The 15,935-nt window shown below is 36.3% G+C and overlaps 1 protein-coding gene across 5 annotated transcripts in view; it reads right to left on the bottom strand.

Annotated features, from left to right (window-relative positions):
- LOC117417311 (astrotactin-1-like) overlaps positions 1-15,935 on the bottom strand; it is a 192,444-nt gene that overhangs the window by 65,160 nt on the left and 111,349 nt on the right. For 4 of the 5 annotated variants that reach the window (XM_034029362.3, XM_034029365.3, XM_034029364.3 and 1 more), the window contains exons 16-17: positions 5,299-5,403; positions 3,463-3,651 (exon numbers count right to left, since the gene is read on the bottom strand). The exons of the other annotated variant lie outside the window; for it this stretch is intronic. In XM_034029362.3, coding sequence (XP_033885253.3) covers positions 3,463-3,651; positions 5,299-5,403 — 294 coding nt within the window. The remainder of the gene's footprint in view (positions 1-3,462; positions 3,652-5,298; positions 5,404-15,935) is intronic. 5 annotated transcript variants of the gene reach the window in all.

Here is a 15,935-nt window from a genome sequence, read left to right as displayed (position 1 = left end):
AGTAGTTTGTCTCCATTCATTCTTGGACTGTCAAATAAACTAAATAAATATTCAAGAGGCTTGGGCTCTTTGACAGATTCTATCCTCCACACTCTGCCAGCTTTTGCATGTTATTTATAAAAGTTTATAAATGTTTACATAATAACAAACACCTTTTATTACTCATAGTTGCTAAACTAACTGCCTTGGCCATTGCTATTAGATGTAATTACATAATGGTAATGGAGATGATATAGAAACTGGAATAATATGGTTTAATTGCAACATTTTACATGTTGTATTACAGAGAACTGTGAGCTGTCAGTGTCTACCCTTTTAAAATGAATTTACACTGTAACTGTGGCAGTCTTATCTTCTAAAGAACATCTGTAAATATAATGGTCTCTAGCAACCAAATATTAAAAGCCATTATAAACCTGTTCAGATGTCGGAAATTACAGCACATAGATCAAAATCCTTTGTTGGAATCAAAGAGAAGTCCAACTAACATATCACTCAGCTATCTCATGAAGCATCACTGACAGCAATCTTAAAAAAAGATAAAAAGAATGGTGTGTAATCCCAAATGAAACAAGCCCAGTCATCACAAACCACGCTGTCAGCTAAATCGATCACTATGATACCTCAAAACAAACACTGTCCACTGTAACTGTGTCATTACGTTTGAAGCCTCCCCATTCAACTTAGCTCTGTGCCAGTTAAAATGTATGAATTCAGCAAGTGGGATTTTTTGTCTTATTTGTCTTCGACATGTGCTCAACTTTAATACAAATATTACATTATCAAGAGAATAATACAATAGGCCCAACTTGACTAGTCAGAAAATAATAATACACGTAACACTGTGATATATTTAATATATAGTACATCATTAAGAGGCTGTATGGTCCGTTGGTTAAAGAAAAGGGCTTGTAATCAGGAGGTCCCAGGTTCATATCCCGGTTCAATCACTGACTCACTGTGTGACCCTGAGCAAGTCATTTAACCTCCTTGTGCTATGTTATTCAGGTGATGTTGTTAGTGACTCTGCAGCTGATGCATAGTTCACACAGCCTAGTCTCTGTGAGTCACCCTGGATAAAGGTGTCTGCTAAGTAAACAAATAATAATAATCTTAGACAGGGGGGCTGGTATGGTCTTTATTCACCCCCCGAGAGCTTTATAGATCTAGTAATACACCTAAAGAACCATTGATTCATTTTTTATGAGAATGGTTTAAATTAGATTGGGTCAGCCAAAGTTATTAACTTGGGATGTTTTTGTCTCTGAGGGAATTGGAGAAAACAAGCTCTTGGTTGTACGCTCAATTGTTTTAACATCGTGTAGCGTGTTGGTGGGAGGTCCAGGGCAAAAGACGCAGCGAGAGGGCACTTGGCTGAACCCTGCAATGTAAAGGAGGTCGTGCATGTAAAGGCAATACTCTTTTGCACAGTGGTTAGTATTTGGGCTGGCAAGTTTGCATTCTGTCTCACCCTGTTGATCCTACTGACACCAATGGTACATTGATCCCATTATCGTTATTTATACTCATTTAGATGGGTATTTCACAAACACATTTTTTTTTTCAAAAGAGGTTGTGATATTTGTCATGTGCATGGTAGATACACAACCAAACAATGCTACTTTATGTCATTCAGGAAACAAAGTGACTCCTCTCACCTTGTTAGACATTCACAAATAATAAATAAATAAATAAATAAATAAATAAATAAATAAATAAATAAATACACGAACCATGTTTGTTTGTTGTGGTTTCATAATAAGCAAATGTGTCTCTTTTAATAAGCAGCTTCTGTTGACATCATAGAATGAAGTGACACTCGTTCGGAAGAGTACTCTGTATCTTAGGTATGGACTTGGAGTCTAATTTACTGAGGCAGGTGTAAGCAACCTTTTCTGGTAATAGACCTGTTGCCTCTTTTGCGGTGGGTTTAGAACCAAGCCAAATAAGAGCATGGGTACAGTATGTACACTAAGCAACAAATCCTGGAAATATTGCACTGTGGCAGGTGTTGCTAAAGTGCCCACTCACTCATTTATTAAATATTTGATAAACATGACACTTGATACTGTATAACGCTTAGAAATACAGTAAGTACATGGTTTAATCCGATCGAGCTCGGCCATTTCACTCCTCTGTTATTCGTTTGGGATATTTCATCTCCTATGGTATTCGATAAATAGAAAAGGCCACACAGATAGATTTGGAGGAAGGACTAAGAGCACCATAAAAAGGGCGGCCATCATTTATCTGCCCATAGATTTTGACAGTGCTGGTATCTTTTTTTCTTTTCTTTTAGAGACACACCAGAGTCCAATCTGACAACTGGCTTTACTTACATTAAGTTTTTCAGGGCTCCAAGATTATGATACCTACCATTCTGTAACGTAGTGTAGTACCAGATATCATGTTTTAACCTCTTAAGGTACGCAAGGAATTGAGTGACTGCTCAAAAGGTTTCTTCTTAAACTACATTTGAGAGTTACTCAAGTATCACAAGGAAGCTGATCATTTACAGATAACAACCAGATAACAACCAGATAACAACCAGCCAGCACATTTTAAACCCTCATTGCAAAATACGAAAACGAGCTTAATTTGTATTTAAGGGACACACATGTACCGTGTCCCTTAAAGGGTTAAAATGAAAATACATGTTTTCAAAACGGAATATTTGAGACCCTATGCATTTAATGGGAATGTACAATGAGTAAAATGAATAGGATTATTGTGCTTGCTACATGAATGAACAGTAGCTGTATTCAATTCCCAGTTGCATGTTAAGGGCAGTGAATATGCAGGGTGTCCCAATAATGTCCACATCAAGTTCAATTCTGTTCTTTTTCTAGTTTTTCAGAGTAGAATAAATATTCTTCAAGAATGTTTCAATCAACCCTCAAGTGAATAATGGTTTAGCAATTTGCTTTGTAGTTATTCTTTCTGTACTGGTTTGGGTTTGGGTCTATTTTAATGATCAGCCTTTCATTCTATATTAATCTAACTGGTGTCCTACCCCATCCAGGGTGATTTACCCTCAAATACAGCCCCATAGAGAAAATGTGCTGGTGACATTCCAAATAACTATGAATGCGGAAACAGAAAACAGTACTAAATGAATAAGTACAATAAACATACATAAACCATTAATAATGCTATGCACATTAATAGGGCATAAATTATTCCTTTGAGAGGGAATGCTACATGCTTGAAGAGATGTATAGCAGATTTGTAAAAATAAGAAAACATTTGTTATACAAATGTCTTCAAGATGGCAGATTATTTGGAGGTGGTGGGGGGTATAACAATGAAGGGAAAGAATGTGTAAATAAATGGATGTTGCCTTTAAGGTTGGTAAGGAATGTGTTTTGCCCACAATAGTAAGAAAACAAGGCCAAACGATGTTTGTTTTGGCCACGGAAAAGCTATGTAGCTTTTTAAGTGTGTAAAAAGTTAAATGTTCACCTTTGCTGATGTCTTGGTACTCTGCCCATAACTGTCTCTGAACCTGTTTATTGGGGTACCAGATGGTACACATCTCCTCAAACCCATAGACAGCCTCCTGGACAAAATGGTTGCCAAAGTCCTTTAGGACAGACATATAATCACTCCGCAGGGTGGCTCCATCCAAGGAATGGACTGCAGCATTGAAGGCTACAAGGTAATGAAGAAATTAAATGAAATAATAAACTGAAATAATACATGTTTGAGGCTGAACTCCTAGTGTACGGTATAGGAAAAAGACCACCTTTTGTACATCTATATTACGGACGTCATACACAGTGCTACAGTGCATGTAAAATTCTACGTTGAATTAGTGTATGTTAAAGTTGCTTGTAGAATTCCCCAATCTGTTTAAATGCTGGAAATAACAGAGCATGTCAATTTAATTTGACTTAAAACAATCAATCACTGGGATGGTTTAATAATACTGAACACTGAAGTTGTGTTTAAGTATAGTGCTTACATTAAAAATGTGATGCTACATAGAAAAAAATACTTTTAATGTGTAATGTCAGGAAGCAGTCAGAAGACAGAAATACATGCAAAACAGTGTGTTTTTTTTATTTAAACGGCCGTCTGTTTAGAACACTATAGAATCAGTTATACTTTTAATGTACCAGAAAAGTAATTAGTTCATCATACAAGTCATCATAACCTCCTCCTACACAACAGTCACGCAGAGGAGAGGAGAAGGAAAAAATGTATTGCAGAAAATTAGCAATAAATACATGAGGAAGACTGTGCACATTTTTAAAAAGATGTTGCTTGGGGCATCCTAATTGGAAACTTCAATTAAAAATGTTGGTATGAAGTGGTGCTGTGATACAAATACTAATAGGAGGCAAAAAAATTATTTTAAAAGGCTAGCGCCTATATTTTTAAACTGATAACAATTGCGCACATATGGTGGGTTGCAAAGAGGCATGTGGCAGGCTAAGGGTCTTGATCTCTACTTGGCAACTATATCTGCAAAATGAATAACATAGAGATTCCTAGTGTTGCGAGCCACTCTCAAGGAGATAAGACCCAACGTTGCCGTGCCTCCATGGCTGGGTGCCAAGCTTCTCCTGCCTGCCTGTCTGCCTGAAGATGCAGTTGCATTGGTAATGGGGAGACATGGTGGGACAAAATGTGCAAATGAGATACTGTATGATTCTTGACTAGGGGTTTATATAGCAAGATGAATAAAGATTAGAAGGGGGAGAAGGGGGAGGCCCTGAATCCTGAACCAAACCATGGTTACAGTGATGAAAATAGAATTTGACAAAAAAAAACAAATACTGGAGTCTTTCACTCTGTATACTTTTTGTTTTGTTTGCATTTAGTTTTCCTCATTAGGATAAACCAGGACTGGATACCAAAATTGCCTACACAGCATTTTGTAACAGTGCCCAAGCAGTTGTACACAGACAGGTAATTGGTGCCACAGACACATCACCACATAAAATATCTATAAGGGATGATTGCACAGCGTGGAGCAGTCATGACAGGGCCTGTTATAAAGCATTGGTTTGGTTTTACTGAAATAGTATTAAGCCACAAGAAACTGACAGCTTATTAAGCTAAAGCCAGCGTCTGCATCGAATCAGAGCTGAGCAATGGAAATGCGCTCTGCCAACTGAGGGCCTTGAGCTAAGGTACATGACCAGCCTTCATTCTGCTTCCAAAGCATGTATCTTAATTTCAATCTAAACAACTATACCTAGATAAAGCTTACATGAAAAACACCCAAACTGCTCACAAGAAAGATGTGGTTGTACAACCAGTTCCAGTTATCATGCAGCGATCAGTACTTACCCTGTGAAAGTGCCCATTGATTGAGTCTGACGTGATACATAATGGATTTCAGTTTCCACTGCTGAACCAGGGGATAGCCAGACACCTCACTATAATTTACCATACCTAGAACAAACGAAAGAGCTGAGTCAGTGGATTTAATTATCCGGGTGATACAGTGTATGCCCAATATTGTCAGCATTAGAAGTGAATCTTACAATGTTCTTGATCGGTAACTCCAGAGATAATTAGATTAGTGATTCTAATTAACACTTTTGACTGGATCATCTAGGTACAGCTAATGTATCCATTACAAGACTCATTCTATTTCTGACAGCATTTTTTATTAAAATGGAACTACCAAAGGGGAATCAATTATTATTATTATTTCTTTCTTAGCAGACGCCCTTATCCAGGGCGACTCACAATTGTTACAAGATATCACATTATTTTTACATACAATTACCCATTTATACAGTGTGTACTGGGCAACAGTGTGGAGTAGTGGTTAGGGCTCTGTGTATGGGGTATCCTACAGTATGACTCGGCTACAGGGATGTAGGATCAATAATAGGACCAATCCTATTAATGTTAAAAATATGATAAAATAGCTGGTTTGCTATCAAAGAAGATGTAACACCAACTACTATAGTGCAGTATCCAGGGTGAAAATAGTGTTAGAACACTAGACAAAATAAAAAGAGAGGTTTTGACTACTGTTCAACACTTCGCTGCAGCACCAATAAGCACGCCATTAACCCTGTATTTATCTTTCTTTTTGCTGAAAGACTGGCCAGGCTTTTCAACAACGACTAAGATAATTTGGTGCAGTTGGGGTGTAACTGGAACCTGATTATATTTTTCAATAACTTGTAAATTAACACGCTTTTCATACCATCTTACTAGACAATGGTGTCAGAGGAGGGAACATGTGGACTCAATAGCTGGACCTTCAAAGAATATTTTGAGCTGCTGCCTGACTAAACCAAAAATATATATATATATCTGTAAATGTAAACTGTGCTTCAGAAGTAACTATTTGTAGCTGTAACTGTATCTTGTTACATTATTTTCAAAGTAATATGTTACTATAGAGTTAGCTTTCTTCAAGTAACTTGTAACTGTAGTGGGTTACTTTTTAAAAGTAACCTCCACTACATAGGAATTTTGAGGGCTTTTCCCCTAAACAAACACACAGAGTATAGAAATGTATTCAGCCCCAATATTCCATTTTAATGTATTGCATAAACATATGTTGGCTTTTGAGTCTGGGTATGTTACAGAGGGTGGCATTTATAAGTGTTGTTTTGTTTCTACTGTTTATAGCCTGGGGTCAATTTTGCAAACCACATCTAAAACAAGTTCAATTCTACAGAAGAACTTTAATTGAAAGAAAACATTTTCTTTTAATGTTTCAGAATTAGCTGAAACAGCTTTTTAAATTATTTATTAGACAGCAGTCTTACTGCAGGAATTGCTGTTTAAAACTGAACCCTTATCAGGGCACTGTATTTTCTGTGTCCCCATAAACAAGGGACAATGTATTCAGAGAAGAGGATGAGCTCAGCAGATGACATCTTCATGTATGCAGAGGAATCACTACATCACTACAGTATTTAAAAATAGAATTGACTGGTCCTAAATTCACAGGTGCTGCTCTAACTGTACCATCGTAGCCTTACTGTCCCATCTCTCTGTCCATCTGTGATACATGCTGCTCAGGAAGAGCTCTGCCAAACATGCTATCTAGGGCTCTGGTCATGGAAGACCCGGGCGACTGATAAAGAACTTGGCAGCTTAACTTGTCAGGCATCTGTTTATCTGTCAAACTATAGCTTTCTCTGCAGCTCACTTCTTTTTTTTTTCATGTAACAGAATTTTTAAATGACTGTAACGAAAAGATGCAAACTATTTTGAAAGAATATTCAGACATGAAAAACAGCTCCATGTTTTCACAACTGTGATGATGTAATTACATGAAATAAAATATTTAAAATACCATTCACTTCAAAAGCCTACACTAATATAATTCACAATAATAAATGCATAGGGACACATAGTCGTATCCGCTCAACCATAAATGTTTTCAAAATGTATTTTATTTATTTATGCTGCATTCATAAAAATTTAAACAAACTAGGAATAGTTTAAACAAATTTAGTCAAATGTTCAGAATCACTTGTTTCAGCACAAGTACATATCAAGACAATATATTAAGTAATAAAAGATAAAGCCTTATGGCAGTGTACACAAATCTTGTTCCCATTAGAATCAAAGGTGCCCAATAGTAGCAGACATAAAAAAAAATAAAAAAAACTTGGCAAATGAACACAGGAACAAAAGGCACACTTGTATTTACTTATTCATGAACAGAGTCTTCCCATTTATTATTGAGTTTTCTTTTTCAGGGTAGCCTCATAGGGCAGACACTTCCATACAGTTCCCAATTTACACACACACACACAATCCTTAAGAAAGCAATTTTATCTGAATAACTGAATCCCAGCATCAACAGCAATTACATTCAACACACTACGGAAGAGTGTAATCCAATTCCAAGGTATATCTCTACTCGATAACCTAATTCTTCTCACAAATAAACTCTGTGGAACCTAAAACCAAAACAATGTTCTTCTTTCTATATCTTTGGGTATATGAAAATTGAATTTGTCCATTGATGAAGGCAATATAACCTATAATTGCGTGTATAGCCTTCACGTCGGACATATTCTCCCAAGACACTTTACAATAATCAATAAGACAGATTCTTATTTATTTTAAGTAAAAGATCTGAGAAATGATAAAGCATGTTACTACATCAGATAATTTGAAAGTTACAATATGCACTGTAATAAAGAAAATTAATTTTGCAAATACACCAGGGAATCTGTAGCATAAACCTACAGCTGACAACAGATTCTGCACAATTAGTGAATCTTGGAAGAGACATGATCTTCCAAATAACTGACTTCTGTATCTTTCAAAAAAGCTATAAATTATGAAATAAAAAACAAATTAAAAAAGAAGACTATCCCTGTCTAAATAATGTGTGTTCAACATGTGTTGAAAATGTGATTATGAATGAATGACCATCACACAATATATCAATATGCATTGATCTCACATTTGAGGTATGTAACAATTGATTCTTTTCTATCTTATGAACTATCAAATGAACAATATGTTGTCTGTAAACTACACAAAGATAGGTCAAACGATCAGGTAGAAAAACAGCCGCTTGATTATTAGATATTGATTTACTTCAATATATTTTCACACTACCTAAATAATGCACAGCTATCATGTTCTAACAACATGATTATGAATTAAGTGAGCACCAAATCCTTGGTTTCAACAGGTGTTTATGACACATTATTTAGGTAGTGAGGATAGGGTATTAGGTGTAACTTGATAAACTGTGTCTACCGCATTCAAATGTGGGAAATACCTGTAACATTTCCTGAGCAATTTCTCATCTAAAATTAGTATTCTGTAAAGAGCACCCTATGTTTGACGGGTGTTCTTGGAAGCCAGTCAATCTGAATCTCAAATGTCAATTAAGTATTTAAATTTTCCAACCACTGCAAGTATATTCATGCATAAAAAGTAAATTGCTTTTCATAAAAAAAATGTAATTTGGAATTTCCTCTTCAGAAGACACATATTCAAAATACTATAGACATGAAATATAAATAATGCAGACTATTTGATCTTGTACCTATTAAACTGACTATGCTCTTTAAGTAGGCCTACTTGGTGCATGTGGCGGGGTATCCTTGCCCCTGTGCGTATTTTATGTTTTATGTGGTGTTTTCTTGTTGTATGTATGTATTGTTGCACGGGGTATGGTTTGGGTTATGTAGCATGGGTGATTTAAAATGTAGACTTGTATTTGGGCACAGGCGTGTCACAAAGCAGTTCACGTGCAGACTGTGCCTGGACTCAATTGAATGACTCATTAGCAATCAAGTCCCGGCACAGCTGCATAAAAAAGGCAAAAATCACTCACTCAGGGTTGGGTGTTCTACGTGGAGAGAACGGGAGAGAGTCAGGAAAATAATTAATGCCAATTGCTATGTGTGTTGGTGCTACACCAGCCTGCTACTTGTTAAAGGTGAGTGTTTGTTTCTTTTGGCCATTGTGCCATTTATTTTGAGTGTTTTGTTTTGTTCAAACTGTTTGATTTTATAATAAATTTGAGCAGCAGCGCCTTCGCTCACCACAGTACTGATGTCACCACAAAGCCTCTCTGTGGCAGTGCACATTTTCCTTTATTTTTTGTGTTTCTTTTTAAAGTTAATCTTAAAAATAAAGTCAGTTTATATTCAATCAGCTTGTGTTCAATTTATATTCAGACATTCCAGATAGTGGTTGTTAATTTATTACAAAAGATTATTTTTAACAGATGTTACAAGTGCTTGTTTTGAGCAAAACAGCTGTGCATATTAGACTACACTTAACAACAGTTTAATTAGATACAGCAATACACGGAAACCCATGGTGATAAAACAAGGGTCAGTCTGATGAAGCTGATGTTTTTATTTGTGTCAGCAGCTGGAACATAATTAAGCACGTTAGAGCTGCAGTCACAAATTTAAATTTAAATAATGAAAATAATCACATTAGCCTTCTCAGTCAACCAACCCCATTTAAAATCATTATAGTGGGTCTCCCAAGTGGTGCATCTGGTAAAGGCACTGTAAATGGAGTGCAGGATGTGCCCTATAGCCTGGAGGTCGCCGGTTTGAGTCCAGGCTATTCTATTGCCGACCGTAGACGGGAGCTCCCAAGAGGCGGCGCACAGTTGGCCACCCGGGGTGGGGGGTTGGGGGGAGGATGCCTAGGTCAGCCAGGGTGTCCTCGGTTCACCACGCACCAGCGACCCCTGTAGTCTGGCCGGGCGTCTCCGTGTTTGCCTGTAAGCTGCCCAAAGCTGCGTTGTCCTCCGACGCTGTTGCTCTGAGGTGGCTGCAGGATGAATGTGCAGTGTGAAAGAAAGCGGTCGGTTGACGGCACATGCTTCGGAACACAGCATGTGCTCGTCTTCGCCACTCCCAAGTCAGCACCGGGGTGGTAGCGGTGAGCTAAACTGGGAGAAAATAATAAAATAACTGCCGACTATAGTTTAACCTTGTGACTATAGTGAACACTGAAATGCAACTGCACACACAACACTGTATCAGTAGTTAATATTAAAAGTACAGTTGAATTATTGAGTGTTACACAGGCAGAAAAGTTTAGGTCGTAAGACTTCATCTTCAGTACATATTCAAACAGTGTCAGCATGTATTTGGTAATCCCTGGGCACTGCTTCTCTTCTGACTCTCTGTATAATAAAAGCTATTCAAAATTTTAAATGGGAAAGTACTCTTCTGTGGTCAAGTGCAAATGGTTACTTGGAGTGAGAATTCACAGCTCAGAAAACCTTGCCCATGGGTTTTTGTGCTCTCATTGGCTGACACAATGATTTATAAGCCTTACATTACATTGAGAACAACAGCTCAGTGTCTCCAGCCAACTCCTGTAATTGTAAGGTACGTTTGAGTACCATACAAAGAAACACTTACTGGGGAAAGAAGTGAGGCTGAACTCTTCAGGAGCACACACATAACCCTAAATGACCTTTCTGCTGCTCCCATCCATCAGCACAGACCTGCAGGACCAGAGCTGTCTCCTGCGGGAAAGCTGGGTAATGAAAGGCTCAGTAAACCTTCGACTTCCTGTCCTCCAGCCAGGATAAACATATCAGCTCTTATTAGAAGGAAGCACTACACATTTTCGTGTATCTCCTGATTTAGCAATTGCGTGGAAAGTCATTATACTGACTGCAGTACATATATACACCTGGTATTGTGGTACTATTCCAGTGGATTGAAAATAAAAGTACAAACACCTGCATTGCTTTTGTGAAGCACACTTTATATTAATTTTCACTGCAGGAGGTAAAAAAGACTGCTAAATCTTGGGAGCACTATTTTCCTTAAAATTTTGTTTTTCTTTTTTTAATTTGATAGTGGTGCTCTTCAAACATGAGTACGCTTCGATGACCCCTAGAGAGTCTCTCCTGATACTGAAAAGAATATTGCTTCTCCAAACTTGTACCAGCCCTCCTACAAATTAAACACTTAATTAAGACGTTGCTCAGAGAGGGCATTCTCCTGCTGGGACTCCCACAGTATTAATTATCACATGTAATATAATTCATTAATAAATTGTCATTTAGTACAGAAAAATCAGCTCTTGAATTTGTATGTAATTAATCAGTGTCAAGGAAGACATTAAATTACACCATTATTCACCATAAAGGTTGGTCCCAAGTCTGTTTTTTTCTAATGGTCCATCTCTCTCCAAAAACACCCTACTATGGAATGTGAAACTTGTAAGTATCAAGACATTTATACTGTGGCAGGGTGTGCATGAAGCTGAAGCCTGAACTCTATCAAATAACGAATGTCAATAAGGCGCATGACTTGACATGTTCACTGAGGCAAGATGGCAGGAAGTATTCAGCAAATATTAGCCTACTGTATCAGAAAACTATTGTTCTTCTTACCAAGGGGTAGGAAAGTGGATGCTGCCGAGTTCGAATGCCACACCGTTCCATGTAGTTCTGATTTGATCATACTACTGTCACCATAAGTTCCCAGAATCTATTGTTTTTTTACATTTAATTAATACTAACAACTTCAAATTTCTTAAAAGTAATTATTCAGAATTACCCCTAATTTGGGGTGTGCATCTTTAGATTCACAACAATACAATACATACCTTGATACATGGGATGCATTTCCAGTATAGTTAATTTCTGTGCGGCACATTTGACGAATCACAGGTGATTTAGATTAAAATAAAAATGATCCCACACTTTTGATTTTAAGATTTTTGTATAGGTTTATCTTTGTTTTCATCTGACACTACTTTCGTGACTGCTGTCTTAGCAGTTTGAACTTAAAATGTGTTTTTCTGTATGTTTATAAGTAAAGTAAAAGTATATGCTTGGTTTTATTTTTCTATATAAACTGTTTTCTATATAATCTGTATACAAAGTTACCTTTACCTCATTTTAAATCGATAGATTATCAAAATCGATTAAACCAAACCTTTAGAGTCTGTACCATTGAATCGTGCATACCGACACCGAATACATATTATACATTTTAGAATTACCTTTTTTTGCACTGATCGTGTAGAGGATCTCGTTTTAGGAGGCTGATATAAATAAATGTACACATGAGAGTGTAACTTGGATAAACCACAAGTGTGAAAAACAAAAGGTGAGTTTTTAAAGAGGCCTACAAATGGTTATGCTTTGCATGCATTGTTTAAGAAAAAACATACAAAATAGCCTTGGGTTGTATACCGTTATGCTAGTTGCATTTGCAAAAATCTATTTGTCTCTTAAAACGACAGGCCCAAACCATTTTTTTCCCCCTTTTGCTAAATTATCTGACAAGGATTAAATATGCACTGCATGGTTTTCATACACGCCATATATTTTTTCTCCAAAGGTGTGACATTCTCTTATGCTATAAATTACAGCGTGACCTAATAAAATATAGGTTTTTTTTCTCACCCTTAGCTGCAACATTTTGTCAGGCAATGCCAAGAGATTTAAAAGGAATCTAAACCTCTGGAGCATGATAACATGGAAATTGAAAGGACTCCCTTAGTTTATTATGCAGTTGTCGTCTGTTTGCTGGGTATACTTCAGACAGAGGTCTTTCATACTATATCTCACAACACAGGATTTTTTTATGCAGCCTGTATTTGCTAGCCTTCCAGATAAAGTAACAACCTGTTTACATGACTCATAAAATAAGTTTGTTTCACAGACAGTATATATGGGTGTATTTTATTCCCTAAATACATGTTGCATAACACTACAATAATTACAAGCAAAGAGTACATTTCCCTTTGGATTGAAATTTCCTTTGATATCAACACATTCTTTTCCCAAATGTTTATTAATCAAGACCCGGCATTGAAAAATGCAGTAAAACTTAATTGCTCGTATGTTTTCCTTTCTCTGTAACTAGGGTACTGTGACTACAAAAATAAACAAAAACACAATTTATGTTTCCTCTGAGTACAAGGATTCATATTAATGATAAGTACATATGTTTTTATCCAAAAGATTTAAGGCCACAATGGGCCACCAATCCAGTCGGAATTGAAACTTGTTTGTTCTGTCGAATATCTGTAGGGATTGGATTTACACAAACTTGTGTTAGACTGATAATATGCTATTTGCACACTACACATCTTGATATAACCACATTGGAAGACTCTTGTCTGGCCTTGACTAATAAATTCAAGTGCCTTGATATTTGTTTAGATTCCTACATGCTCTTCGATCATCCGGTAGATACTGTTGTCAGCTGGAGATGTCAGTATTACTATTTCTCAGTACTTCACTTAGTTAGTCACTTATAGTTGTACCTTATTGTAATTTTTCAATACTTCACATGCACTACAAAAAAGTAAACATGTTGGTGCCAAAACAAGATCCCCATATTGTGAGTAACGGTCCCTAACTAATAAAAAAGGCAGTCCAACACACGGTCAAATACCTCTATTATCCTCACTCGTACCAGCCACAACACGTAAGTTATATGCCAAAGCAAATTTGAGAAACGTGTCTCTTACTCTCTGCAGTAACCCGCTGAGCAATTGCCTGGCTTACATGACTCCAATTAAATAAAGATGTATTTGCCTTTCAAAGACTTCTCTCCCTTTCCTCCCAATTGGAATAATTGATAGAACCCTCAGGTCTATGATGAATGGATCTATAACTGGAAGATGAATAGGTAGATGAATGAGCTGCCCTCGAAGGGGAGTTGTGAGAGTGCTCGAAGTGCTGACATGGTGACAAATACACAGACCTTAGCGGCAACAAACCTGAATCAGCGAGGAGATGGTGCAGCTTGCGAGGGCTTTATTCTGTCAAGGTGCAACTCTGACCTACTCTCCATCGTCAACTTATACATTCTTTATTTAAGATATTTAAAGTAATTCTGCCAGAACAGGCCACCAATCAGAAATTCTGTTTAATGTGGCAGATCACTAGTGTCGTTGAACAGAAAGTAATATTAGAAGGTTTATAAAGACAATAAAGTAATTAATTACTGGAATATTATTACATTTTTTTTGAGCACAGGTAAACAGGTTAATTTAAAGTTCAAATTATTGGATGATTTATAACCTTAAATCCTTTTAAGGTATTTTCTAAAAAGTATTTAGACAATAGAGAAACACAGCCTTGCAGGACCATAAGGGTAGTTAAAGGGTTAAATATATTTTAATTGCACAAGCACATCTAAATTCTAACAGAAGGTGATCAATAGAACAAAACTGGCATGGTAACCATAGCAACAAGTAATAAAGACAGAGGCCAAGTTGACTCTGTAATCTCCAGGTGTTGGCATCCCAATTATGTTTGCTATTGAAGCTCCGAGATACTAACATGTATAAGTTGTAAAAAAAAAAAAACCTCAATGTCACAGAAAGAGCAGTTTTTGTTTCTGTCCAATTGTCTCAGTCAGACAGAGGAGAGAGCAAACAACAACTGAAAAATACCAGTTCTCCATTAAATCCAGCTAAACACCCCAAATAATTCAATACACTAGAAAGAAAACCTGAATATTGTTAAAAGAAAAACTTAAAAAGGAACTATATTAACCTGGATCGTCACTGAAGAAAGGAGAGGTTAACAATTGATTATTTAATCATGGACTGATTGAGCCTGCCGGACTGGTCATATCAATGTGAAGCAAAGCTTCATTAAGCAAAGGCTTTGAAGGACAACACTCGACAAAGTCGTCACACAAGGGATCAATGCTGCAAAACAAATTGAGTGTTCACCATTAAACTAAAAGAACAGAAAAGAGCTACAGAAAATATACATGGGAGATATAATACATGTATAATTGCAGAAAGGGTGATATTTGTGAAATGTAAAGGGATGTATTAAGATATTGTAACAAAGAGGCTGAAATAATATTTTATCAACAAAGTGAGAATAAATAGTGACCTAAGAAATTGAGTAAAGGGCTGGAATAAATAAGAACAAATGAAATTGGTGTTACTATACACTAATTGGTGTTTATATACCATGGATTCTAATTAAAGAGATATATTTTAACAACAGACTGATAAACATTAATTATGAGTTCGTATTTTGATATTTACTGACTCATATTTACTTAAACAATCATGTTTGCATAGTCATGTTGCTTGTTTACTGATTTAAGAGTATCATTACTTTCTACAGAAAGATCAGTTTTAGACAATGGATGAATACATTTTTTTTCCACGTAATTTATTTTACTTTTTATTTTATTTTTTTTTATTTTTTTTTACTGAAGCTCAGATATTATCTGAATAGTGTTGATTGCTGAAACGCAATGTACTGATCTATTTTTATATTCATCTTCATTTCTACTTTTGAACTCCATCTATATTCTAACTTTCCTGATAAAATTCAGAAAAAGATATAATGGTGTTATATGGTTTACTGCTAAGCAATGCTGAGCTCGAAAGGAAGACATTTATAATGAAGAGTACTAATTAATTTAAACCATTACACATATTAATGAATGGTATCCTTAAGTTGGGTATTTCAATACAAGTTCTTCCTATAGCCTGGAAAAGATGGCAGT

Source organism: Acipenser ruthenus, chromosome 12 (genome assembly GCF_902713425.1).
Source record: "Acipenser ruthenus chromosome 12, fAciRut3.2 maternal haplotype, whole genome shotgun sequence".
NCBI lineage: Eukaryota > Metazoa > Chordata > Actinopteri > Acipenseriformes > Acipenseridae > Acipenser > Acipenser ruthenus.
Note: the sequence above shows the minus strand (reverse complement) of the source record. Positions and strands in the feature narration are given on the sequence as shown.